This window comes from Lynx canadensis, chromosome B4 (genome assembly GCF_007474595.2).
Source record: "Lynx canadensis isolate LIC74 chromosome B4, mLynCan4.pri.v2, whole genome shotgun sequence".
NCBI classification, from domain to species: Eukaryota; Metazoa; Chordata; class Mammalia; order Carnivora; family Felidae; genus Lynx; species Lynx canadensis.
Window position 1 is genome coordinate 135,173,046 of NC_044309.1, and position 27,928 is coordinate 135,200,973.

At 53.4% G+C, this 27,928-nt stretch overlaps 2 protein-coding genes across 6 annotated transcripts in view; both read right to left on the reverse strand.

Annotated features, from left to right (window-relative positions):
* Positions 1–12,530, reverse strand: part of LOC115518797 (ADP-ribosylation factor GTPase-activating protein 3-like) — a 55,578-nt gene extending 43,048 nt beyond the window's left edge. The window contains 2 exon segments of the mRNA XM_030322318.1: positions 5,035–5,153; positions 12,377–12,530. Of these exon segments, the coding sequence (XP_030178178.1) occupies positions 5,035–5,153; positions 12,377–12,445 (188 nt within the window). The 5' untranslated portion in view covers positions 12,446–12,530.
* An 11,721-nt stretch (positions 12,531–24,251) lies between these two features.
* The window catches only part of PACSIN2 (protein kinase C and casein kinase substrate in neurons 2), a 135,260-nt gene continuing 131,583 nt past the window's right edge, over positions 24,252–27,928 (reverse strand). For all 5 annotated transcript variants that reach the window (XM_030320847.1, XM_030320848.1, XM_030320844.1 and 2 more), the window contains one exon: positions 24,252–26,025. In XM_030320847.1, coding sequence (XP_030176707.1) covers positions 25,913–26,025 — 113 coding nt within the window. In that variant the 3' untranslated portion in view covers positions 24,252–25,912. The remainder of the gene's footprint in view (positions 26,026–27,928) is intronic.

Sequence of the window (27,928 nt, forward strand, 5' to 3'; positions counted from 1 at the left end):
CACTCCTACAACAGGCACATAACAGGTACCTGAATTTGGGCTGACTTAATTAGGTCCTAAAACTGAGGCTGCAAGTACTTGGATTTGCTAATCAGCCTCAACTTTTGATCTTAAACTATCTTAAAAAACAAAAAAAACAAAAAATAGGGGCGGTTCCACCATCTAAGGGTCCAACTTCAGCTCAGGTCGTGATCTCACGGTTCGGTTCATGAGTTTGAGTCCCACACTGGGCTCTGTGCTGACAGCGTAGAGCCTGCTTCAGATCCTCTGTCTCCCTCTTTCTCGGCCCCTCTCCGGCTCGTGCTCGCTCGCTCTCTCTCTCTCTCTCCAAATATTACTCTATATATTCCTTAGAAAAAAAGATTAAAACGAATTGTTCCTGAACTGGGTTGTGGAGCCTGAAACTAGTCAACCTTTAGAGGAAACTTAATTGCTCACGAGTGCCCATTCCTACACGAGGAGCTGACTTCACTGTAGGTGATTTCTTCCCTTCAATGTAGACTGAGAGACACGAAAGGTAATTGACAGTCTGTGACAGCGCTAAGAAAAAAGTAAAGCAGAGGCAGTAAGAAAAGTGGAAGAATCAGTGACACTTTAACAAAGTGGCTCCTGTTAACAGCCAAGTCAATGAGAAAAGACGTTTCCCACAACCTCTATAACCCTTACATGAGTCCAGTATAACCTCCCCAAAACTGCATGAATTAGCTTCCCTAGTGGCTGCCAGAGTCAGTAAGCAGCACATTTAAATAGATTTTAGAAATCAGAAGGAATCTCACCAAATAAACATGACAAAGCTATCACGTAATCAAAAATTTTAAATGGAATTTCATCCATCCAGCACCGTTAATCTAGACTTTGGCTCACAGACAAGCCCGGGAACAGCTTCAGGAGCCGCCCGTTTCTAACTGGCTTGGCTGCTTGATTGAAGGCCACCACACAAGGCGTTGCCTTCCTACACGAACATCACAAACGTTTCTCCTCCGGCATCCGCTGGGCGGGCACACACATGACTCAGACCTGATCGCTGGCGGCATCTGCTGGGGACTCACCATGTGCCAGGCTTTATGTGGGTTCATCCGCTTTCTTCTCCCAAAGCCTCTACGGTGACTCCCCGGCTTCTCATCCCCACGTTCAAGGGAAGGAAACAGAGACACCGAGAGGGAAGCAGCACACCCAGAAACAGTCGGGGTGGTGCTGGGCTTCAGCCCCCAGCAGCCAGGCACAGTGCCCTCTCTCCTCACGCCTGCCCAGCACCGCCTGGCCAATGTCTGTGGGCACCTTCTGTGCCCGGGGCCCAGGTCGGCCTTCCTGCGTTCGCCCCTCAAGGTCTCAGCAGTTAAGTACAGGCTCTTGGCCTGGCAGTCAAGACCCTCCACAATGTCCCCCAAATCTTCCCCTTGAAATCCTATGTCTCTTCATTTTCCTCTGCCTAGACAAATTAGCTACTAGGGGCCCCCCGGGTGGCTCAGTCAGTTAAACACGCGACTCTTGGTTTCAGCTCAGGTCATGATCTCCAGGTTCGTGAGTTCAAGCCCTGCATCGGGCTCTGTGCTGACAACAAGGAACCTGCTTGGGATTCTCTCTCTCCCTCTCTCTAGTCCTCCTGCGCTCTCTCTCTCTCTCACAATAAATAAATTTTTTAAAAAAGTGGTTACTTGGGGCGCCTGGTGGCTCAGTCGGTTGGGCGTCCGACTTCCGCTCAGGTCATGATCTCACGGTCTGTGAGTTCGAGCCCCGCGTCAGGCTCTGTGCTGATGGCTCAGAGCCTGGAGCCTGTTTCCGATTCTGTGTCTCCCTCTCTCTCTGCCCCTCCCCCGTTCATGCTCTGTCTCTCTCTGTCCCAAAAATAAATAAACGTTGAAAAAAAAAAAAAACAACTGAGTAAATGTTTAAAAAAAAAAAAAAAAGTAGTTACTAAACAGTTCACTTTTTCCAGCCTCTATACTTTTTTAAATTATTTATTTATTTATTTATTTATTTATTTAGAGGGAGAGAGAGCATGCGCGCATGCGTAAGCCAGGGAGGGGCGGGGGGGGGGGGCCGGGGGCGGGGAAAGAATCCAAGCAGGGATGCTGGGTTCGATCTCACAGCCCTGAGATCATGACCTGAGCCAATATCAAGAGTCAGTAGCTCAACCGACTGAGCCACCCAGGCGCCCCATACCTTTTCTCAAAGCCTGACTGCTGACCTCCTTTCCCCTGCCTTGTTTCCATGATCAAAATCTCACCAAAACTTCTAAATTCATTGCAAATGTTACCACCTCGTGGTCAACTTGGACTGACTTTCCAACCGGAAGTAGAGGCAGTGCTGTTTTCATGTCCTATGGGGCACTTTACAGTCTATCTTTTTGTTTCTTTTTTTTTTTTATTTTACTTTTTTAGTGTTTATTTACTTTTGAAGGAGAGAGAAACAGAGTGTGAGCAGCGGACGGGCAGAGAGAGAGGGAGACACAGACTCCGTGGGGCTCGAACCCACAACCCGTGAGATTGTAACCTGAGTCGAAGTAGGATGCTTAACCAACTGAGCCACCCAGGCCCCTACAGTCTATCTTCTTATTCATGCTGTACTGAAGCCTGTCCCTACCCTCCTACTGGATTCCATTCACCTTTCATAAGCTCATGAAATACTTAACAGTGAACCTGAGAGGAAACAGAGCTGGAGGGAGAGGAGCACGGGGAGGCGCAGATGCCCCAGGAGGTGAGGCCCGGAGTTCAAGCCCCGGGAGGTGGTGGGCAGGGGCCAATACAGTTACATCCTCTGCAGTCAGCTCCAAGGCAGCTGGCCATTTCCGTGGATGCCTAACCCGCCTTCCCCTTTTTGGTTGGCAAAAGTTCATAGGTTTTTTCCTTTGTAAAATTGTTGACTTGAAATTCTACTTAAAAAAAAAAAAAACAAAAAAACCCCTCCATTTAAATAAACATTCCACCCATGCCAAATTGTTCATCTGTTCGTGACTGGGAGGTGGGACTGTTGGGGGGGTGGGGCGGTGCGTGCGTCTGGCAGGGGAAGAGGGTGTAGAGGGGCAAAGGATTCTAGAGGAAGGACTTTTCACTTACTTTATGAACTTTGGAACTGCTTGGATTTTTTTTTTCCCAATGACCTAGTGTTTGTAATTTCTTCCCACCAAGAAAAAATTTTAATGAGCAAACCTCCGCCTCTTAAAAACAAAAACCCTGCTGAGTACTCTCACCTTCCTTGACTTCCTCTTGCCCAAATCCTAGACTGCTGCCCTCCGGTTGTATAGGACTTTTTGACAATTGTTTCTGAATCATTTATAAACATTGCGATTCATAGTTCTATTTATCTGACTTTTAAAAGGCTAGTCATTAAACCTACAGCAGCCCAGACAGACCCTGGTGTCTAGCCTCATTATGATCTGGGTCAGTCCTCCCCTCACCAGGGAACACGTCAGAAGACCACCTGATTGCCTGGAATGGTTTATACTGGAGGTGTGCTTTGCTGGAGAGGCAAAGGGAGGGCCAGATTACAAGGGCGGGACTTGGCACAGAGGAAGAGGGACAGAACACAGTGAAGACAGAAAGGAAGACCAATGGAGTCCAGACTTCATGAGCTCTGGGCAGAGCAGCTCACCTTATGGTAACCAGTAACAACCAATCCGGGGGGTGGGGGGGTGGGGGGGGGAGGTGGAGAGGAGGGAAGTACCCTAAAAAGAAACCTGCCCGGGCAAGTAAATCCCTCAACATTTAAAGAAAAGGACAAGAACAGGACAGTGTATTCAAAATATTCTGGGAGCAGTATCTAAGACAAAAAGACCAGAAATGGATAGATACTCTGAAACCAGGAAGAACACAAAAGAATTCCCTTTTCTAAGTAATTGCCTACGGAGTTATGTGGCTATAAATATTTAGCCCATCAGCCTCTACAAACTGATTTCCGGAAAAAAGAACTCACGAAAGTACATCAGAATGTGTTTTTTTTTTTTTTTAAGTGAATATATTTTTAAAAGAAAATTATATTATTTTTACACAGTTTTTGTGCCATCATAGAAAATGTCTCATTACAAATAATAATCGATTTATCTTATAGGAACCAATGTTCTTCATAGTAATAGTATTATATCGATGTTCCTTAAGTCATAAGGAATGGAGGGGGGGTTGCTGACGAGCAAGCCTCGCTCAATTCCAAGTGCTGAGCCTGCCTGGGGATCCTTTTATTATTTCAGATTATTTTATTTCACACAAGGGCACTTCAGCCTCCCACCGGACTGTGGGGCTGTGTCCAAGGGGGCTACACGCAAAAGCCCCATCTAGGCTGCAACCAGACTGTCCAGAGTAGAAGATATGTACTCCCCAGAGGGAGCCAATGGCAGCCCACGTCTGCAGATTAAAGAAAAAAAGACTTTCTTTTTACAAGCACTTGAAATTGCCACTCAAACTCCCAACACAATTATTCACTCAGGCTTCGCGAGGTCAGTGGCCCTGGGAGCCAGAGCTGTAGGCCTGTGCTATAACGAGCCTTCTTGCCTTTTTCAATCTTTATATAATTTTTGAGAGAGAGAGAGAGACAGAGCATGAGTGGGGAGGGGCAGAGAGGGAGACACAGAACCGGAAGCAGGCTCCAGGCTCCGAGCTGTCAGCACAGAGCCCGACGCGGGGCTCGAACTCACAACCAGGAGATCATGACCTGAGCCGAAGTCAGAGGCTCAACCGACTGAGCCACCCAGGCACCCTGCTTCTCGCCCTTTGTATCAGCTCTCCTCCAGGCCCGCAGCACCCCAACCCCCTGCTGTCACTGATCTGCTGGTTATTAGAAGGTGATAAAAGGAAGGGAAGAGGGTCTCAGATCCTCCCTCCTGACTCTGTCTGCAGCACCACAGCCTCAAATCTCTGACACAGAGCTCTACGGAACAGTCACCGAACGGAAAATAAGTCATCTTCCAGGTTACCTAACTATAAAGATTTCGATCCCCGCGACTCCTCGCCGGCCTCTCATTCTACCTGACGGCAAAGCAAACGTAAAGCAGAAAAGGGGAAAAGAACCGCTCCCGCCCGTGACGAAAACAGACTCACTCACCTGATAAAGCTCAAGTGGACCCCGAGTGACCTGTGTGACCCTGAGCAGTCGATGCAAAGGAACACCCCGTAGGTTATACTCGCCCAGCTGGGGTTCTTGGCCCCACAGTCAAAACACACCTGGAAGACAATTTCAAAACTCAGTTATTAATTCATCCCTATCAGCTAAATGAGCCATCTTACAGGCTGCGATACATGATCGAGCTTGAAAGCTGCTTAACGTTCACAATTTGAAACGGGTTAGTACAAAATATCTCACCTGGTTTTTTTTAAAAAAAAAAAAAAACCTCAACATTTGGGGCGCCTGGGAGGCTCAGTTGGTGAAGCGTCCAACTCTTGGTTTTGACTCAGGTCGCGATCTCACAGTTTCGGGAGTTCGAGCCTCGCGTCAGGCTCTGTGGGGAACCTGCTTAGGATTCTCTCTCTCCCCCTCTCTCTGCCACTCCCTGACTCACCCTATCACTGTCTCTCTCAAAATAAATAAGTCAACTAAAAAAAATTTTTTTTAAAACCCTGAACTTTCAATTTCTTTATTATTATGTTACAGATAATTATGTATTAATTAGGCATCAGCAGGGCTCCCTACCAGTCACGCGAATGAACACTAACCAGGGACGGCCCCCTGGTGGGAACACTCAAGGCCTTGTGGCCTCGTGGCCTTCCAGCCAGTGGCTCTCCACTGGCCCCCAGCCAGCTGAGGTGGAGGGGACGGGAGCCACCCTCACTTGCGCGGGGTGACCTGTGACCAGTAAGAAGGCAGAAGTTTCCAAGATTAGATAATAAAAGACGCCGTGGCTTCCTTTCTGTCTCCTGCCACCTCTCTCCCCTGGAGCACTGGCTCTGGGGGAGGCTAGCTGGCAGGTCTGGGGGACACTCGAGCGGCCCAGGGGAGAGGCTCAAAGTGGTGAGGGACGGACGCCCCGAGTGCAACGAGCCGGTGAGGAGCAGGGGCCGGCGGAGCACCTCAGGACCGAGCTTGAGAGTGGGGAACCCCAGCCTGGAGAGACGGCAGCGCCAGCAGACGGCCTGACGGCACCCTTATGAGAGAGCCAGGGCCCTCCTCCCTCAACACTGACTGAGGTCAAACAGTCTTCATCTGAGAGCGTCTGGCAACAGGAGCATACAAACGACTTTAAAACATCCAGAGTTTGGGGCGCCTGGGTGGCGCAGTCGGTTAAGCTTCCGACTTCAGCCAGGTCACGATCTCGCGGTCCGTGAGTTCGAGCCCCGCGTCGGGCTCTGGGCTGATGGCTCAGAGCCTGGAGCCTGTTTCCGATTCTGTGTCTCCCTCTCTCTCTGCCCCTCCCCCGTTCATGCTGTGTCTCTCTCTGTCCCAAAAAAAATAAAAATAAACGTTGAAAAAAAAAATTAAAAAAAAAATATCCAGAGTTTGTCACGGAATTTAATATTTATAATTAATTAAAGTCAGAACAACAGAAGGGCACGGGGCGCCTGGGTGGTTCAGTCGGTTGAGCGTCCGACTTCGGCTCAGGTCGTGATCTCAACAGCTCATAAGTTCGAGCCCCGCGTCCGGCCCTGTGCTGACAGCTCAGAGCCTGGAGCCTGCTTCGGATTCTGTGTCTCCCTCTCTCTCTGCCCCTCCCCTGCTCATGCTGTCTCTCTCTGTCTCAAAAATAAAAATAAAAACATTTTTAAAAAATTAAAAAAAGAACAACAGAATGGCAAAAACTCCACTAATAAGAGAACATTTTTTTTTCTTCCAGAATAAGAGTCCCGGATTTTAAATACACTTGATAGACAGAGACGCCTATGGGAAGTTTGTCCCAACTACAGTCATCAAGAAAGATCTGGCTTCTGGCCTTCTGAGGGCAACGCAAGAGTGAAAACATGAGCGGATTTTCCAAAGGCCCTCAGCATGACAGGCTCACACGAAGTATGGGGTGACAGTGACAACTGACGTGGAAGGTGCCGGTCTGCTCCAGTGTTTACTGACTACCTGCTGTATGCCAGATACCATGGTAGGCACTAAGGTATTTGGGAACGGATTCCACAAACACCTGCTGGGTCCCTGTCCCCTGCCAGGCCACCTGTTGGCCTTTCTGGAGCTCACTGTGCAGGGGGAGGGTAGGACACAGAAATTAAGATGCCCCGTGGTAACAGCCAGTCAAGTAAGGAATCCCCTTCCGTGGGACCCCAAACAGTGTGACCAATTCTGCCAACGGCACTGTCCCTCTGCAAGAGGCCGCCCGTAGTCCCCCACTGACTCAACCGATAGTTGTGCACTTACTACCAAGTAAGGACCGGAAACACGGGAAGCAGACATCCGAAGGGGGTTCAGGAAGAGTCTGCTCGCGTGGAGCCCGCACATGCACCCACAGTCAGCAGGCAAGACAGTTAGTTATAGGCGGAATCTTAGTAAGCAAGGACAGGAGAGAAAAAGTTTCCTAGACAGCGCCCAAGAGGCAACTGGACTCTCAAGAACAGAATCTTAAGGCACAATAAGCGGCAACAGCCTGCGGAGGAGACGCCCCGCGAGGGAGGTGACAAGGGAGATGGTGCACGGCCCAGAACGGGCAAGACTGAGAATCTTCCCGATGTGGGCTTGTCGCGTGGCTGGGGAGAGCGCAGACTGGTTTCTAACAGGCTGGTCTCAGCACCCTCGTGACCAGCAGCTAAGATGAGAAATTGCCAGAACATAGCTCCGTGAGGGCAGGCGTCCTATCTTGTGCACCTGAGCTGAGCACGGAGCCTGGCACCAAGTGGGCACCTACTGAATGCAAACACAGGTTGTTGGACAGTGTGTAGGGGCGGTTGAGATCAGGTACTGCGGGGTGTGAGACCAGCAGGCAGTTAGCGATGCAAGTCTGGCTCTCACACATGCTGGAGCGGGAGGCGGCTTTGAGAGCGGGATTGCTCTTGGTTGTGATATGCAGTCCCACAGCAAAACTGAGATATGGTTTTCTTTTTCTTTTCCTTTCTTTTTTTTTTTTCTTTTTTTTTTTTTTAGTTTACTTATTTATTTCGGGAGAGAGAGAGAAAGAAAGAACGAGTGGGGGAAGGGCAGAGAGAGAGGGAGAGAGAATCTCAAGCAGGTCCCTCGCTGTCAGCACAGAGCCCAACTCGGGGCTCGATCTCACGAACCCCAACTGTGACATCATGAGCTGAGTGGAAATCAAGAGTTGGACGCTCAACCGACTGAGCCACCCAGGCGCCCTGAGATCCGGTTTTCTTTTTTAAATTTTTTTTTTTCAACGTTTATTTATTTTTGGGACAGAGAGAGACAGAGCATGAACGGGGGAGGGGCAGAGAGAGAGGGAGACACAGAATCGGAAACAGGCTCCAGGCTCTGAGCCATCAGCCCAGAGCCCGACGTGGGGCTCGAACTCCCGCACTGCGAGATCGTGACCTGGCTGAAGTCGGACGCTTAACCGACTGCGCCACCCAGGCGCCCCGAGATCCGGTTTTCTAAGCAGAATATCACTTCTCATGGTGATGGAAAGCAACTACCTCTAACAGTTGGCTTTGCCTACTGACGGGAGTAACTACTAGAGAAGTAACAGCTAACGCTGTGTTTATTCCACGTCAGGCATCGCTATTGGCCAACTGGACCATCATAACAACCCTACAAGAAGGCATTATTATTATCCCCATCGAGGCCAGCTTCTGGGCACACGTGTGACCTATACGGCTGCCCAGGGCCCCACGGCTGCTTAATGCTCTGCTGTCCCATCTTGAAATTCTCAACACTTTTAATTTTTTAATTTTTATTTTAGAGAGAGAGCGCGCGCGCACGAGCAGGCAAGAGGGCGGAGGAAGAAAGAAAGGGAGAATCTTAAGCAGGCTCCACGCTCAGCATAGACCCTGACACAGGGGCTCGATCCCACAACCCTGGGATCATGACCTGAGCCAAAATCGAGCCGGACGCTCAACCGACTGAGCCACCCAGGGGCCCTGAAATTTCCAACGCTTTTTAAACAAGGGCCCTGCATTTTCATTTTGCACATTTCGTATTCTCCGCAAAGCACTTGGTGTGGGTTTTCACCCCCATTTTAGAGAAAACTAAGGAATTACGAAGTGAAGTATCACAGCTGAGAAGCGGGATCTTGGGGACTCTACACCCCCAGCGGTCTGCCCCAGGGCTCACTCTTCACCCCTCACCACACTGCCCTCTCACAGGCCAGGCTGTCCTTTATCTGTCTTCCACCTGCCAGACTGGAAGCTTCCTGAGGGCAGGAGCCTGTCTCTGGATCCCTCAGTGTGCCCCACCGCTCTGTGGACCGCAGCTACCCAGCGGATACTTGTTGGCGGAACAACTCAAGCAATCGAGCAGTAAAACTCGAGCAGTAAAACACAGAGAGACCGGGAAGGACTTCTCAAACTAGAAAACAGACCCTTCTGAGTTAAAACCTTGATCCACGGTAAATATTCGTCACACACGAGCAGGAGACATCGGATAACGTATTCTTAAAGTAAACCACGTGGTTTCTTTTGAAGTACCTCTTCCGTCTGTATATCTTACAGCTCTCTCCGTTACAGCCCCTTCTTAAAAATGCTTACGGTTAGGGCGCCTGGATGGCTCAGTCGGTGAAGCGTCTGACTTCGGCTCAGGTCACGATCTCGCGATTCGTGAGTTCGAGCCCTGCATCGGGCTCTGTGCTGACAGCTCGGAGCCTGGAGCCTGTTTCAGATTCTGTGTCTCCCTCTCTCTCTGCCCCTCCCCTGCTCATGCTCTGTCTCTCTCTGTCTCAAAAATAAATAAAAACATTTAAAAAATTTTAAAGTGAAAGAAGCAGGTTTATAGGGGCACCTGGGCGACTTAGTAGGTTAAGCTCATAGCTGAGTAGGTTAAGTAAGTAGGCTCAGCTCATGAGTTCACGGTCCTTGAGTTCGAGCCCCGCATCGGGCTCTGCGCTGACAGCTCAGAGCCCGGAGCCTGTTTCAGATTCTGTGTCTCCCTCTCTCTCTGCCCCTCCCCCGCTCACGCTCTGTGTCTCTCTCTCTCTCAAAAATAAACATTAAAAAAAACTTTTTTAAATGCTTACTGTTCCCCAACTCTTCCACATCACTAAAACGAGTTTTCATCTTTGCTTACCTAACGGTTTCTTCCTAAGGATCAAGTGAAAAATTCTTCATCAAGAAAGGTAGCACAATGCTGCGGAACATTACCAGAAAATATTTTTGCTCCCCGCTTTTATTAATCCTGTTACAGGACATAACATTTTCCACGGGTGTGTGGGTTTGTGACAATAAACTAGCTGACACTAGTGGGGACCGGCACATGGAGGTACTGTTCCAACTGCTTTTCTTGGGTTTTCTCATTCAATCCTTTGCAATAACCCTCTGGGTTAGAGCCTGCTCGTGTCTCCATTTTCCGCTGAGGAAAATGATGTACAACGTGGCCAAGGAACCTGCCCAAGGTGACATAGTTATCAATAAGCCCACACATATCCCTCAAAGGGTCCTAAAGACGATGAGCTCTTCCTTAAAAGAAGGCACCTTCAGGGGCGCCTGGGTGGCGCCGTCGGTTAAGCGTCCGACTTCAGCCAGGTCACGATCTCGCGGTCCGTGAGTTCGAGCCCCGCATCAGGCTCTGGGCTGATGGCTCAGAGCCTGGAGCCTGTTTCCGATTCTGTGTCTCCCTCTCTCTCTGCCCCTCCCCCGTTCATGCTCTGTCTCTCTCTGTCCCAAAAATAAATAAAAACGTTGAAAAGAAAAAAAAAAAATTTTAAAAAAAAGAAGGCACCTTCGGGGCGCCTGGGTGGCTCAGTCGGTTAAGTGTCCGACTTGGGCTCAGGTCATGTTCTCACCGTCCGTGAGTTCGAGCCCCGCGTCGGGCTCTGTGCTGACAGCCCAGAGCCCAGAGCCTGGAGCCTGTTTCAAATTCTGTGTCTCCCTCTCTCTTGGACCCTCCTCTGTTCATACTCTGTCTCTCTCAAAAATAAATAAATGTTAAAAAAAAAAAATTAAAAAAAAAAAAAGAAGGCACCTTCCCTTCGATGAATTCAAAGAGAAGACACACTGTTTCGGAGATAGAGCAGACAAAAAGTGTTACTTCTACACTGCCAGGCACAGACCCTAACCTTGTCTAGCTCTAGGTCAACCACTCTTTGTAATAACAGATGAATCTAAATTTGAAAATCAAGAAAACGGCCAAGAAATGGGCATTCGAGAATTCCCAGAGCCTTTCTCCTCCTCCGACTTCCCTACATTCATCAGACAATCCCTCCAATAAGCCGTTTCCCTTCTCATCTTTAGTCTGTAAAAATACAGGCTCCCTTCCAAGGCTTAGGACAAAGACGTCTTAATTTTGCGAAACTCGGGATCTTTCCATGCTGGGACGCCCCAGGTCACGACCATGATCGTTAACAGCTGTTCACTTTGGAGGTGACAGTGGGGAGCCCGACAAACTGCTGCCACGGAAGGGGAGGGGAGAGTCCACGCTGACGCCCCGACAGCCCTTTGCACTCTCCAGGTTCCACGCTGACCTGTGATCCTCAGGGGAGGGTGTCATGTGAGCGCGATGTGTCATCACAACATCTCCAGCCGGTTGCGAAAAGTTGTAAAAGTCAGAGGAGAAAACCACCTCTGAGACCAAAAAAAAAAAAAAAAAGGAAAACCCCAATCTCCAAACTCTCCGAAGATTTTGGAGAGGCCCAAAGGGAAGAAAGAGAAGGGGGTGTATGGTGGGCCTTCTCAGCAAGAGAAAAGAGGCCATTGAACACACACCACTTGGCCGCTTTAGCAGAGAGGGAAACTGAGGCTGCCATCAAAACCCACGGGCAACCAAGCAGGCTCCAACAGGCACCCCAGGAACTTCAGCGGTCAGCTCCAGTGTGCGGGGCTGGGGTGGGGGGTGCGGGGTGGGGAGTGGGGTCGCACGAGCTTCCCCACGCGCCCAGCGCTGCCAGCTGGAGTTTCCGAGCCGGTGCATGAGTCCCAGCTGGGTCACAGGTGGCCTGCGGTGTCCGCCCCGCTCACAGGAGCCCCTGTGTATGCCCCCCAGCCCTCTCTCGGGGCCCCGAGCTCGCCCGCAGCTCTCTCCAGAACTCACGGGGTCCACTCCGCCACCCTGCCCCCCCGTGTGTGCTCCCCCGCTCCGTGTCAGGAACCACAAGGTCTGTGCCCCCCTCCCGGCCCCCGGGACCCCCAAGTGCCCGCCCCGCCCGGGGCCCCGGTGTGCGCCCCCTCCCCCCCTCCCTTGCTGAGGCTGGGGGCGGCGCGCGGCCCGGACTCAAGCGAGGCCCAGGCGCCGCCGCAAGTGCGACGTGTCACAGGCCGGGCCGGCCCCTCCTCCCGCGGCCGCGGCCACTGCCGCAGCAGGGGCCGCCCGCGGGGTTCGGCGCCGATGGCCAGCAAGCCTCAACACGCCCGGCAGCCGTTACCTTATTGGTGGGCACCGAGCGGAGGCGCTTGAAGATGGTCAGGATGTCTTGCTTGCTGGGGTCCCCCATGGTCACCACAGAAGCGAGGCGCCGCCGGCCCGGCCAACCGGGAAGGACCAAGCAGGAGCGGTTGCCGCCTCCGGGAGATAGACGGTGGCCGAGGGGGGCGGGGCTGAGCGTGACGGCTAGGCCCCGCCCCCAGGCCCCGCCCCCTGTCCCGCCCACAACCGGAGCTCACGCGCCGCTCTCTTCTCGCGGCCTCGCTCGGCAGCTCCGCTGGCTCCGCCCGCTCGGGCCCCGCCCCGGCGCTGCCCGCGCGTGCGCAGGAGTCTCGGGCGCCTTCTTCCGGCCGCCGTCTTCTCGGGGCCGTGCGAGGCGAAGCTGGGTGCGGATGAGTTTGGTTCCCGCGCGCTGGCTCTTGGGACCCGCCGCCACTCGGGCTGGTGGATCGCCACGTCGACCGACGGCCGACTGCGTGCTTGGCCGAGGTCTTCTCACCTCGTCCTCGTGAGGGCGCAGGACCAGTCCCTCCAGGTGGCAGAGGAGGAGACGTGAGGGCAAAGGGCCGACCCGCCACCTCCCGACGCCGATTGTCGCTTGTCACCTTCCTTCCTTTACAAAAAAATCTTTTTTTTATTAAGGTGAAGCCGACCCCTGGGGTGGGGAAGCTTTCATCGCCCGAAAATTGGTTTTCTTAGAGGATCTGTTTGGGTATCGGGTCAGCGAGAGAGGGCCGTTCTCTTGAGGCTCAGCCCCAACTGGTGAATAGACCAGAAAAGCAGCGCGACTCTCCCCAGCGCCCCGGGCTGCAGCCCACCCTTTGGCTGACGTTACAGAGGGTTTGAACTCGAGGAGGGGCGCCTGGGTGGCTCGGTCAGTTAAGCATCTGGGTTCGGCTCAGGTCACGATGTCACGGTTCATGGGATCGAGCCCGGGATCCGGCTCTGCACTAATGGCGAGGAGCCTGCTTGGGATGCTTTCCACCCCCCCCCCCAACTCCTCCCCCACTCTCTCAATAAATTAGTAAATTTTTAAAAATATAAATAAACTCGTGGAGAAAGGTGCCTCTTTCACCGTCTGGGTGTCGAGCCTCCGGGAAATTGTCACCTGAGGCTGGGGTGCACCTGGGTGGTGCATGCACGTGCAAGGAAAACGGGGCAACCTTAGCTCCAAGCCTGATTCAGCCCGCTACTTCCTCTTCTGTGGCCTTGGTCAGGTCGCCTTGACTCCTGGCTTGCTCATCTGTACAATGGGGCTGGAGATGAAGAATCAGGGCACCCCCGGAAGCAGCTTCCCCCCGGGATCCCTGGAAAAGCCTCTAGCAGTTCCTTTCTGCTTTTAGAAGCCAGGAGTGCTCACTCAACCTGTGTGGTTAGATGCCCTCAGGGGAAGTTGGCAGCTTGCTGGGATGTGGACTCAGATAAACCCAGGGTTGGAACTTTTCCTCAAGGAAGGAAAACATGACCTTCCAGAAGAGTGAGTTACTTTTGCAGATAGCTGTGACTGAAAGTTCTTCCTTCTATTGAGTCTAAGTAGATATCCCTGTACTCTGGGTCCCTTGGTGTTGATGCAGGCTGGCCCTTCAGAGGACCTGGAGGGAGTCCTGCAGGACCAGCCAAGAGGGCCCTTGGCTTTGCACAGGACAGAAATCCGACCTAGTGGGAGAGGAAGTGAGAGCAAAGGTTATTACATAGCGTAAGTGATACAACATAGCAGATGGAACGTCTGGGAGACTCAGAAAGGAGAGAAGAGAGTCTCTCCTTTGCTTGGGGTCTGGGTTGTTGTTGTTTTAATGTGGTGTTTTGTTTTTTTGTTTGTTTTTTTTTTTGTTTTTGTTTTTTTTTTTTGAGAGAGAGAGAAAGAGAGAGAGAATCCCAAGCAGGAGCCATGCTGTCAACACAGAGCCCAACAGACTCAATCCCACCAACCGTGAGATCATGACCTGAGCCCAAATCAAGAGCCAGACACTTAACCGCTTAACTGACCGAGCCACCTGGGCACCCGGAGGGTCTGGGGTTTTAATGGAGGGTCGTGGTCTGGTGTACATGACTTAGGCATCTCAGGACTGGTCAAAACAAGGACAGGGGCTCAGGCGTCCCCCAGAAGCCCTGGAGCCCGGGGTCTTGGCATCGAGGTATCTGGAGTCTGTGGTCTTGGAAAATGTACCTGATGATCCTGCTTGGTCACTCCTTGGATGTTTCTATCATGCTGGAAGGCTCTCAAGAAATCATTAAATCCTTGACCTTTACAAGGAGGATATACATGAAGGCATGCGCAAGACAGGGGTGCAGGTTCCCGTAGGAAAAGGAGCAGAGAAGCGTTTTTGTGCTTTGTGTTTTTCGTTTTAACGAGGTCCCTTCAGTTTCCCTGTCTCAATACCTGTTTGGCCCTACACACAACACCCGGCACGTTTATGAGGAACAGTCCTATCTTTTCTGATGGGACTGTTTACTCTGTGGAACTGAAATCTTACTTACCAAGTTACATATCAGACGCGGAGTATTATCTGCTCTACGGCACAGAGATCCCCGAGGAGAAGAAAAAGCCATTCAGTGAAGTGCGGTGTCTACGCTGGTAGGCAGGGGTATAAAGGGAGGAGAACCACCATTTGTACACGCATCATTCTCTTAGTCCTCATCTGCTTAAGTGTCCTTCATAGAACTTACTAGCACCTAACGCTACGGTCTGTAATACTACAGGTTGCCTCTCTTCGACTGCATATAAGTTTATGAAGATCAGATCTGTTTTGTCTCTGCCTCTGTCCCCCGCACCAAGGACGTGCCTGGCACATTGTGTACATTCACGAAAGATGTGCAGAACAGACTTCGAAGGTAGGAAGCTAAAAAGAGCGCCACTCCCAACACGATCATGAGAAAAGACTGGATAATCAACAAAAGCATACCTTTTCTCAAGCCAGTCAGATGGCTGAGGTTGCAAAGCCACCAAGTAAACTGAATTCCAAAGAGAAACGAGCTCCCCAAAGAGCAAAGGAACACAAGAACTCCTTCACCTTTGGCAAAGCGTAGGAGAAAGGTAGCCGCCATGCAAGTGGGCAAGGGGAACTCGGTTACAATTGTAATGAATTCTTAAAGGCCAAGTGTGGGCGGGCATGTCAGTTTGAAACACCCAGAGGCCTCAGATGCAAGGGGTTTGCGTTCACTCACAAGCTCTTGTCCATAAACCTCCATCAGAAACCTTTCTTCATAAGAAAGATGGAGGCAAAGAGACGTGAGAGCCACCCCTGGGTGAGTCAGGTTTCCAACTGTCCGGAGATGGGCGCAAAACCCCACCCGCATCCCTTCTGGAAAACAAAAGTGGCAGACAAGCACTCTCCCTCAGGGTTCAGGCGAAGACCCGCCGCTGCCAGGAGAGGAATAGAACCAAAGCCCAGTAATGCCAAATCCAAAAGAGGGTAAGAGAGCTTCTCGCTCTCAAGAGGGCAGGTAAAAATTCACTGCTCCAGATTTAAGAATAACAGAAAACAGAAGGAACCAGCCGACAGGCAGGTCCACGTGGCCTGCCGGGGACCGTCCTTGCTATTTACCGCTTACGAAGACATTCTGGTGTGGCTGTGGCCAAGTGAAATAATAGTTAGTTTATTCAGTTCATTCAGTTAGATAGGAGCTTGCTAAAAGCCAAGTGCCCCTCAACGGACAAAGTAGACTTGCCTAGACAGTCATCCGATGAATCACAAAGTGAGAACAGGCACAGACCTTGTCCCTTGCCCCTGGAGGACACCAGTGAACTTTGGTTAGCGCCGAAGAGGAAAAAAACATAGGAATGCTATCTCTTATGCCATTTCTGTGCCGGTCAGATACATCTGAAAATGAACTCAGGAAATCACGAGCAGCATTATCTGATTCCCACGAACGCCTATGATGCTCAGATAGTGCACACTTGTCAATTCACAAATGCCCCGCTTTAAAAGGTAATATATATAAATAACGATGTTTGTCATTGCCTTGATGTTACTGATTTTTACTTTTTATTTGTATTTTTTTTTAATGTTTATTTTTGAGAGAGAGAGAGAGAGAGAGAGACAGAGTGCGAGTGGGGGAGGGGCAGAGGGAGAGGGAGACACAGAATCCGAAGCAGGCTCTGGGCTCCGAGCTGTCAGCACAGAGCCCGGGCGTGGGACTCGAACTCACAGACGGCGAGATCACGACCTGAGCCGAAGGAGGATGCTTAATGGACTGAGATACCCAGGCACCCTGCTGATTGATTTTTAAAAAGAAATTTAAGCTGATGCCCTTAGCTCCTGTAATGGGATTAACAATTTGGGATATCCTCATTGCTATGATATTTGCACCATTAGCAAAAATAATTGGAAAGCGAAATGAAAACTATGTTTATACAAAACCTGCACCTGAATGTTTATAACAGATTTATTTACAATCATCAAAAACTGGAAACAAAAACAAAAATTGGGGGGGGGGGCGCCCAGGTGGCTCAGTCGGTTGAGCATCTTACTCTTGATTTCAGCTCAGGTCATGATCCCAGGGTTGTGGGATCGAATCCCACATTGGGCTCCATGCTGAGCTTAGAGCGTGCTTAAGATTCTTTCAAGGGGCGCCTGGGTGGCTCAGTCGGTTGGGCAACCCACTTCAGCTCAGGTCATGATCTCGCAGTCCTTGGGTTTGAGCCCCACATTAGGCTCTGTGCTGACAGCTCAGAGCCTGGAGCCTGCTTCGGATTCTGTCTCTCTCTCTCTCTCTCTCTCTCTCTCTCTCTCTCTCTCTCTCTGCCCCTCCCCTCCCCTCTCTCTCTCTCTCAAAAATAAATAGACATTAAAAAAAAAGTTCTCAGGGGCGCCTGGGTGGCGCAGTCGGTTAAGCGTCCGACTTCAGCCAGATCACGATCTCGCGGTCCGTGAGTTCGAGCCCCGCGTCGGGCTCTGGGCTGATGGCTCAGAGCCTGGAGCCTGTTTCCGATTCTGTGTCTCCCTCTCTCTCTGCCCCTCCCCCGTTCATGCTCTGTCTCTCTCTCTCCCAAAAAAAAAAAAAAAAAAAAAAAAAAGAAGTTGAAAAAAAAAAAAATTCTCTCTCTCTCCCGCTCTCCCCTGTTCATGCTCTCTTTCTCTCTTTAAAAACAAAAACAAAACTGGGAACGACACAAATGGATTAGCAAAACAGTGAATTCATTCATTGGAGAACCATCCACAGTAAGAAGGGACAAGCCACTGATAGTTAGAACCACATGGATGGATCTCTAATCATGTGAAGCAAAAGAAGATAAGACAAAGGCCAAAGGCCACATATCGATGTGGAAACGTTGGGGTTCGGAGCTGTCGGCCTACAAAGAATTCTTGAGACATCTTTGGTCCAAAAAGGTGGTTTTACTAAAGCACGAGGACCAGGCCCCTGGACAGGAAGAGCTTCTAGGACATTCTGGAAAAGGCAAAAGTGTACAAAGGGAAAACAGATGAGGGAGTTCCAAGGGGTGAGGCCATAAGGAAAGGTTGACTACAGAGCAGCCAGGAGAAATTTGGGCGGTGATGAGACACTTCCATTTCTCCATTGTGGTGGCGGTTACAGGACTATATGCATCTGTCAGAAGTTGACTGTACGTGAAATGGGGCGCATGTTACCGTATGTAAATTATACCTAAAACGTGAAAAAAGAAACAGGAAATGAAACAAAAGCTCAGGAATATGGGACTCAGGACCCATGGGATACCATGCAGCCATTAAATGTTCTATTTTGAGCGGAAGCATATTTAGGATCCTGAGAAAAGGCTCGTGGAACGTTAAGAGAATGAAGCAGGGTGGCAAACTACATTTGCGGAATGATCCCAATTTTGTAAGACGCGTGCGCACTGCTGGCAACGACGACACGATACGTGCGCTACACGCGTGCGCGTGTAGAAGAAAGACTAGATAAAAATACACGGGAATATGAGCAGTGCGGCGCATGGACAGCCGGACCACGGGTGACTTTGTCTTCTTTCTGAATACTTTTTGCCCGGTTTCCCAGGGTCCAGCTGAACCTTCGTTCCTTTTTACAACGAAGCGAGAAACATTAACCTTGTTATTTGCAAATATTATAAAGGGGCAGGAGCAGCCTGGCTGTCCTGACCTGGAAGTGGCGCGTTAGCTGCACCCAGTTTGTTTGCAGTCAGTTTTGCGTTGGCGCTTGAATGCCGTTGGGCTCCGGGCTATTTGTCTTGGTACCTCCCGGCCAGCCCGCCCTTCAGGTTTCTGCGGCCCGGCCATCTCTGCCACACTGGACCTGACCTCACAGTGCTACTTAACCTTTCCTCAAAGCGGTCAATGTTATTTACGTAGTTCTTCGTTCATCTGTTCCGATGAAGTTTTGGGGTGACGGTGGAGGGGTCTGGAGCCGACGGCCAAGATAGAATTCTTGAAGACGTCTTTGATGCAAAAAGGTGATTTTATTAAAGCCCGGGGACAGGACCCGTGGGCAGGAAGAGCTGCGCTGGGGTCGTGACGGGTAACTCATTACACGCCCCCCCCCCCCCCAGGTTGGCAGGGGGCAGGGATAGAGTAGATCTCTAAGGTATTTTGGAAGCAAGGTTTCCAGGACCTTGAGGGGCTGGCTCTGGCCAGGGGAACGTCATTTATTACTTAGTAAAACCCCTGCAGAAGGGAGAGGGGGGCCGTAAACTTGGATTAGGATTGCCAGCATATAACTGGGGGCAGTTGAGATAAGGAAGTACATTTACAGGATCCTCGGTGGGGATAATGTTAGGCTAAGATCCTCTTTTGCCCCCAGCAGAGTGTCATCATCGAGGCAGCTGAGCTCCTAGAGGGAGGTCACTCTTGGTTTCAAGGACTTGTCGATGGGCTGTAGGCAGCAAGGGAATTTAATTTTTCATTTGCCTGAGTTTCCCCGCAGCACCAGGGCAAGCACTTAAACCCCTTGCCTTTGTTCTTGGGGGGCCGGGGGTCTCCGAGGAATATTCTACCTGGGGGTGGGGGTGGGGGTGGGGGCGCTGTTAGCCTGTACTTTGTGATTAGGGAGCTTGCCCCACGCTCCCTAATCACGTTCCTCCCTTCCTTCATTTCCTAGTCCTTTCCACAAAGGAGTCAAAGAGGTCGAAAACACGAGAATCTGAATTTCACTGGATGGCCCAGAATGGATGTCATCTCATCTTTTCAGGTTAGCTCCGCGAGCGCCAGAGCGCTAGAGACAAGCTCTGGGGCTGGAAATAGGAAGGCTCAGTCCCCACACCAAGCGGCTTGCTCTTCGCGCCCGCAGTGACAGTGAGGTGGGGTGCTCCAGAGCACAGGGGAGGGCCTTCCGGTCGGGCAGCGATCTTCTGGGGAACTGGGTCCCGACGTGTCCTTTGCTGAGCGCCGCGGGGGGGCGGGCACCTCCTCGCCCTCACGGTCCAACAGCACAGCCTAGCGGGCATGGCTTGTACTGCACCCCCCGCGTCTGAACGCCCGCCTGGCCGGGTGGCTGCTGTGGCCCGTTGGGCAAGTTCCCCCAACCTCTCTGTGCCTCCAGCTCCTTACCTGTAAAACTAGGAATGATCTCATGCACGTAGTTCATGGGGCTGCTGTAGAATTCAGGAAGTTAACAGACGCTGAAGAGGTTAGAACAGGGTCTGGCACAGAGTGAAATACAAATGTGAACCACTATTCCCATTTTATCAATGAGCAAACCAAGGCTTAGAGAGACGAAGTATTTCAATCATGCTCACGTAGCTCATTAAGGTCACAGAGTTGGACCAAGTCTGAGCACAAGGACTGTTACCTCATAGTCCATGCTTTTTTTTTTTTTTTTTTTTTTTTTTACTTTGTAATGTTTATTTATTATTTTCTGAGAGACAGAGAGAGAGCAGGGAAGGGGCAGAGAGAGAAGGAGACGCAGAATCCGAAGCAGGCTCCGGGCTCCGAGCCGTCCGCACAGAGCCCGACGCGGGGCTCGAACTCACGGATGGTGAGATCATGACCTGAGCCGAAGTCGGACGCTCAACTGAGCCACCCAGGCGCCCCTCATAGTCCACGCTTTTAACCACTAGCTTCATTTTTATGCCTTTGTAAGACTGTTGTTAAGTTTCAGGGAAACAAAAATCTTTTCTCAGATTTTGGTGCAGAGAAAACCCAGCCTCCTTGCATACAGTTTCATATATGGATGCACACATGGGGTCTGGAGGAAGGACTGGTCGGGGAGGAATTGGACTCTCCATCTGAGATCTGCTTACCTTGGCAATTACCGGCTTGAGTCGGGATGACATTCGGGGCTAGACTGCCTCCGCAACAGTGTTCCCCAGATTTGTGTGTTTGTCAAGCACGTTCGCACTCTAGCCCCGCGTGATCATGAAAAAGAGAAGGTAGGAACCGGTTCCCCATTTTCCAGGTGAGGGGGAGGGGCTCACCTGAGGACCTGAAGCTCATTGGTTGACACGAGGTGCCCATCTGACCCCGGTGGGAGAGCTCTCCCTCCGCCAGGTGGCTGCCCCTTAACCTTCCCCGCCCCTCGCATGGGAATCATGGGAATAGCCAGGGATGGGATGGCACATTGGTCTGTGTCCCTTGCTCCCTGGGCTCTCTTTGGACATATTTTCCCCACCTCCTTGGGCCAGACCGTGGTCTATCAGTCTCTGGGTCCCCAGAGCCCAGCTTCCAGGCCCCGGAGCTGGGTTAGACGCATCCGCCGGTCATATGAACAAATCAAGGAGTACATGGAATCGCTGGTACTTTTGGCGGCTCTGACTTGCTGGTTGGACCAGCGGTTCTCAAAGTGTGGTCCTGGATCAGCACCGTGGGACTTGCTAGACAGGCAAACTCTGGGCCCCACCCCCAACCTCGTGACTCAGAAACTCCGGCACGTGGTCCAGGAAGCTGGGTTGTAACGAGTCCTCCGGGGGTTGGATAGCACCTGCTTTTTGGAGCTAGGCACTGGAGTTGAAACCCCAGCTCTGCCCCTCACCTGCTGTGTGGCCTCATGCAACTCAGTCAACCTCTCTGGTTCGTTTCCTCGTCTGCAAAATGGCGCTCAGACATAACGAGGAGGTTTGTATGACCCTTTGCCGAGAAAGGTGCTCAGGCCTGGACCCGACGTGTAGCTGATAAATGTTAAGCCCAAGGCTGGATGGAAACAGTGGGCTGAGAAACTGCCTGTCCCCTGCCCGTGCGGGCTCAGCCTGGCTCCTCGAACTCTGTGCTTGGCAGTGGCCCCACCTGGCGCAGGATGACCTTGTACCTCAACCGCAAGCCTGCCAGATTCCGTCTGGCCTGGGTCTGTCCTCCCTGGGGCAGCGGAGCGCCTCTCTCCCAGCCCCAGATCCCTCCACCAGTGGCCCACATCGGTGTACCGGGCGCTGTGGCCCGGGCCCTGCTGCTCACTCCCACCAGAGACCACAGAGGTCCAGCCCGGAAGTCGATGCCTGGCCTTCTAAGGGAAAACAGAGTCCAGAGAGGGGCACACACCTCCTGCAGGTGTCTGGGGAAGGGACGCAGCGGGCAAGGCACCGGTCCAACAAGGTCTCCTGCTTCCGGACACCCCCCAAGATCATTCCCATTTTATGGAGAGCGAGGCTCTGAGGTTTCAGGCACTTGCTCGGGCTTCAGGCCGCACAGGGGTGGGGGTCCTCCCCGGTCAGTCTGCAGTCCATCCCGACATCTTGCCAGGCAAGGGATGCTTCCCACCGGAAGTGGGGGCAACAGCTCAAGGACCCCAAGTACTGTGCCCCCAAGAGCCTTGGAGCTGGGTTGGGGCCCTGTTTGTCTGAATTTCCTGAGACTTACAGGGTGGCCTCCAGAGTCCACTAGGCACCCCCTCCTCCCGGGTGTCAGAATGACTCGGTCCCTCCCTGAGCTTCTGGAGTCCCCTCGAGGCAAACTTGTGTCCTTCCTCGCTTCTGTCCTGGCACCGCTTTAGCCTTGCATACAGTAGGTGCTCAAGAAATGCTCGGTGAGTGAATATCACCCAGGCAGAGGGCCAGCCGACTCCCCGCCAGGAGGGGCTACTCAGGGTCAGGCGCCGCTCAGTGCCCCCAAATCATTCACTCTGCGACCGCGGGAATTTCACTCCTGCCCCTGACGTGGCCCGTTTCCCCGTGAACAAGTGGGGGGGGTGGTCCCGTGGCCCACAGGGACCCTCCCCAACCTCCCCCATCAGTATGCTGACGGGTTGTAGGCAGCCGCCTCCAAGTCTGCCCCCAGTCACAGCCCAAGCCCACAGGTCACCCAGCAAACACCAGACCAGGCACGTAAAGGGTGGTAAAGGGTCCTGCCGCGAAGCCCAGGACACGGGCCCGCTCGGAACTCGGAAAACCTAGTGTTTTAGCTCAAGCTGCTGCAGAGCGGATCTCTGCCTGGGTCACTCAGCCGGGGCTTGCTGGCCCTCGGGGCATTCCTTGGGGCTTGGACGGGAGCTGAAATACCCTTTCCCACCCTCTGCTGAGGGGAAGGGACCGGGCAGGCAGCAGAGGGTCCCAGGGCCCCGTGAAGGTGGTGTGCGTGCAGCAGTGATCCCGGAGATGAGGCAGCTGGGACCCCGGCGGTTGCTATGGAGGGGGAAGGACAGAGGGACGAAGAGGACTCGGTGGCCCAGCACAGAAGGTGTGGGAGGGGCAGTCAAGGATGCCAGAAGGTTCTGGCTGGGGACCGGGGGGAGGGGGGGTGTCACTCATCACCACAGTAACAGCTACCACCTCCTGGGCCCCCGGGGCCTTGCACGCCTGCCTCTAACCCTCCAACAGGAAGGCGGGCACCACTTTGGCCTGGGCAAGCGAGGGGTGGGTTGGGATTCCCTGAGGGCCAGGACGGGAGGGGGCAGGTGGGCAGGGAGGGCCCTTCAGGATCTCTTGCAGGAGCTCTGAGAGGACAGGCTGCGAACAGGGCCTGGCTGAGCAGAGGGGGTTTCATCCTGACTTCTGAGGGTTCCTCCTGTTCACCCCCTGCTCTTTAGCCGCCGGTGGGGGCTGCGAGGAAGGGCCTGCCCTCGAGAACCCTGCAGTTCTGTCACGGGACCTCAGGCAAGTGGCAGAACTTGAGTTTCCAGACCTTCCGTGTCCTCTTCTGCAAAGCAGGGGGACTCCAGCCTCCCCTGAAGCTGTCATGACGCAAGCTCACCACGTGCCCAGGACTGGCAGGCTCGGGCCTCGGGGACGGGAGCCTGCTCCGACCCCTCCCTTCCGCCCTGTCCTACCTCGAGTCTCTGCAGCAGCCGGGGGCAGCTCCGGTGGGCTCCAACTCCTCATGAGCGGAGAGCAGGGGCCCCATCGCCCATCGGGTGACGAGGCTTGGTCTCCGCCTTCCTGAGCTGGGCAGAGCAGGGCTGCGGCGGCAGGCGCCCGCCTCGCTCCTCCGACTCCGAGGCCCAGTGCCCAGAACGGGCGCGTTTCTGGACGAGCCTTACCAGGGTTCGGTGTATGGGGCTGTGGCCGCCCTCGCAGCTCTTTCTCGCCTTGCCCTTTCGACTCAGGCCACCCCAGGGAGGGTGGAGGGCCCCACAGGGATTTTAGTGCCACAGGCCGGCTGGGACTCCTTTGGTAACTATGACTCTAGGAGCCTCCGTGTCCGCTGCAAAATGCAACGGGGAGCCTCATCCCGCTTGCGGGACGTCCGGAGAGGGGCATGTTATCTGCAGGCACCGTATGAGCAGAGCACAGGGCCCAGGAAGTGTGTTCACAGCAGCCCAGGTGATGGACGGTCGCTCATCTGGGTCCAGCCAGCCTGTCTGCACCGGGGAAGCCCAGGCCACAGCATGGCGGGTTTTGGGGAAAACCCTGAGGGGTTCAGGTGTCTCAAATCCCCAACCTCTTTCTTTTGCAGGGGACATAATAACCCTTTGGGCAGCAGTCCGGTGCCTGGGATCTCGCCCAGCTCCAGAGCTGGTAAATGCTGACGGAGACACGGTCGCACCGCTGACGGGAGCGTGAGGCACACACGGCTCTGAGACGGTCACACTCACGAGATCAACTGTTTATTGATTTTTTTCCTAAAATACTATACATTTAAAGAAACTCCTAACTGAAAAGACTTGACAATTTTTGGTAGATCTGTAGCAAAGGAATGAGGATTTCTGCTGGTAAGTTTTCATGACAAAACAGACACACACCCACTTTCCAAGCAAGACCTCAAGCTCACTGGAAACGTTGAGAAAATGCATAGCTTGTGATGGCGGCGGCCATTCCAACAATGTCTGAGTTACACAAAATAAAGGTTTTCCCTCCTTCCCTCCCTCCCCTGCCCTGTCATTACAGTGTGGCTCCTGCCCCAGCACGTCTGCTCCCGACGACCACGGCTGCTCAGAAGAGACCCCCGTGCTCTGGGGTGAGACCCAGCTTTCGTGCACTCACGAGGAATAAAGGAGGACTGTGGACCCTGCGGCTGCCGCAAAGACACGGGAGTTTGTACAGTGTTCTGCTACGGAAAGGACTAAGGCTAGTCAGAAGGTGGACCCACAGCTGGCCGGCGAGGACACGCTTCCCCACAGCTGTCTCCACTGCAGAGGCCCAGGGCCGCGTCCCGAGCCCAGAGGAGGCCTGGCCCACCGGCCAGGCCTGTGCCCGAATGTCACAGTCTTCAAGCAGTTCAGTTAAACCCACTGTCAAAAGCCGTTACGTCTCGTTAAAACAGTAGGCGAACTCTTTAGATTCTCTGAATATCAAATAATATATACAGATATACACCGAGAGAGGACAGTCTGATGTAAAGCATCTTCGGCTACAGATGCGTGTGCTTGAAAAGTTAGTCTTACTTTTTAACCTTCCAAATCACTGACAAAATCGTTAACCGGCAAGAGTAGAATCTTAAACACAAATAGGATGAAAATAGCTTTTAAATATGGCGACGCGGGGAGTACGACGTAAGGTTATCCCCGAAACTCATGGAGGACGCCCCGACGCGGACAGCATTCACGGCCGTGTCCAGCCTGATGCGCTCCTGCCTTCCCCCCGCTCTCTCTTGCCTCCCAGGCCGCCCGCCCCTCTTGATGAGCCGCGGCAGGACCTACCGGGCAGCACGGGAACAGACCCCCCCCCCCCCCCCGCAGGACTGGTGTATATCAATCTGTGCCATCGTTTAAGCATAAATGAGTGGAAGAACAGGCATGTAAAAAAAGCATCACTGTACACAGCCTTTAAACGAAGGACCTCAAAGTCCTCACTCGAGTGAAGCGTCCACTTGAGTTGCGGGTGAGGAGACTCGTCGGAGAAAGTCATCGGCGGAGCGAGGATCAGCGGAAGCCACTGCCGACTCGGAGGAGGAAAGGAGGAAAGACGAGGGCGAGACTACACAGATCTGTGAAAAGCCAGCACAGCACGCACAGCGGGCGGGACGGGGGCCGGGGCGCTTTCCGTCCTACTGTGGCTTCCTGCGCCCAGACCTCTCCGTCGGCACCGTGTGCGGGAAGGGTGCCGAGTCCCGGGTGAAATGACCGGCTCGTCCGCCTTCGAGAGACACCATGAAGCCAAGAGCAACGGAACCGTCAGCTTTTGCAGGGAAAGGAGCGGACGCTCACACGGCCGGCTGGTGCCGGGGGTGTCGCTGCCCGGGCCCGACGGCCAACGGTGCTCCCGGGACCGCTGCCTCCACCCTCCGCCAGCCAGCCGGCTGGCCCGTCACTGGATTGCCTCGACGTAATTCGCGGGGTACAGGCCGACCTGTCCGTTGTCCAAGCGTCCCTTGCACCAGCCCTGCTCATCCTCGTCCTCGATCTTGGTCAGCTCGTCCCCTTCAAGACAAGAAGGGAGCGGTCCTGGTGAGCGGGTGGGTGACAGGCTGACTGCCCGGTTAGAGTCGCCCTCGTGGCTCAGCCCCCACCCTGGGCCCACGGAGGGTCTCGGACCTGGGGGGAAGGGGCAGGCATTCTCTGGGGGACAAAGCGGGGCCTGCGGCCTGGTTATTTCTCTACTAGGTTGCATCTGAAGCCGTCCTTTCAGCCACAGGGGCCTCTGAGAGGTGTCATGGCTGCCATCTCTCAGTGACCCTAAAACAAGCAGCTCCCACAGACACTGCAGAATTAAATGCCACAGGCCCGTGCTTCCTGACTGTCCCAGGCCAGGTCAGAGGAATCCCTTCTGAGGGTCCACACCACCCCCCCTCCACCCTCTCCTGCTGTCCTCCCTCCCGGGTCCTGGCCCACTTGGTCTGGTATCTCCTCCAGCACTTACTGCCCTGCCTCATGCCTTCGTTTCATCTGTGTCCAGAGCAGGCTGTGGGAAGGGCAGGGACCCATCACTCGGTCCCCAGCGCCCAGCTCGGGGCATTTGTCCTCAACCCCCCTCCAAACACTGTGAAATGGAAGCCATTCGCCGCGTGTGTTAGTGTGGCTGATGCACGTCTGGTCTGTTCGGACACGGAGGAACCACGAGTTCAAGCCAGGCCCCAGGCAGTGGAGGAGATACACTCATGAGAGGGGACAGAGGGAGGCCCGGTCCTTCCAGGAGCCAGACCAGGGGGACGAAGACCAAAGGTGGGGTCGGGGCCGTGGTGGAGGAAGGTCCAGGCCTGGCGGCCAGAGGGGGCCAGAGCCAGGGGACGGGCGAGGAGCCACCTTGCGGAGACGCCGTGGGAACCCGCAGCCCAGACCTTCCCGGGAGCGGGGAGCCGGTGGGAGCCGGTCGGCCGGGCTAGGAGACCAGGCAAAGCGCCCTGCGCCTGGGCCCGGTTTCCTCATCTGCAGACCGGGTGCCGGGAGGATTAAGCGTCAGATCGGGGAAGGGCCGGGTGGTGGCCGATATGCACTGAGCAGCTGCCGTCACTCCCACGTGGGGGTGGGTTTTCCTGCAGCCGCTGCGCCCGAGATGGGCACCGGGGCCGCTCTGTTAGCACCGGCCCCCGCGCAACTCTGACTCGGCAACATCAGCAGCGAACACGGGGCAGAGGTGAGCGTCGCGAGCGGTAAACTCCATCTTCTCCTGTCCTTCCCGCCCCCCACTGTGGGCTCCTGGCAGGGCCGACGCTTCCACAACTGGCTTTTCCCTCATTCCGCCTCGTGTGCCGCCAGGCTCGCGGGTGCACGGCGAGACCAGCTCCGTGACACTCGCACGGGGTGGCAAGGGCGCCAGGGAGAGGCTCCGTGGGCACCTGAGCCCCCGAGGAGCAGCGAGCGCCAGCACAAGCTACAGACAGAAGGGAAGCGGTGGCAGCCGGGGGCAGACGTCACGTTACAAATAACACAGAAAACAGACACGGTGAAGAGGGCAGCTTTCAGGCTGTGAAACATGAATCGGTGATTAAAAGCATGGGTTTCAGTCAGTGTGCTTTTATCAATTCACTCGGAGCAGAAGAGGATGTTTGTATCTAAAAGCTGTTGGCAAATCCAATAGGTGGGACTCAGAAAGAATGAGGAATTAAAAATGATTAAATCGAGGGGGTGCCTGGGTAGCTCAGTCAGTTAAGAGTCTGACTTTGATTTTGGCTCAGGTCATGATCCCACTATTTGTAAATTTGAGGCCCACGATGGGCTCTGCACTGACAGCAAGGAGCCTGCTTGGGATATTCTCTCTCTCTCTCTGTACCTCACTCTTTCTCGCTTGCTCTCTCAAAATAAATAAATAAACTTAAAAGGAAAAAAAAAAGAATCAATGAACAGATGAAGTAAGGGGCTAATGACCACTAGATCTCAGAAACTG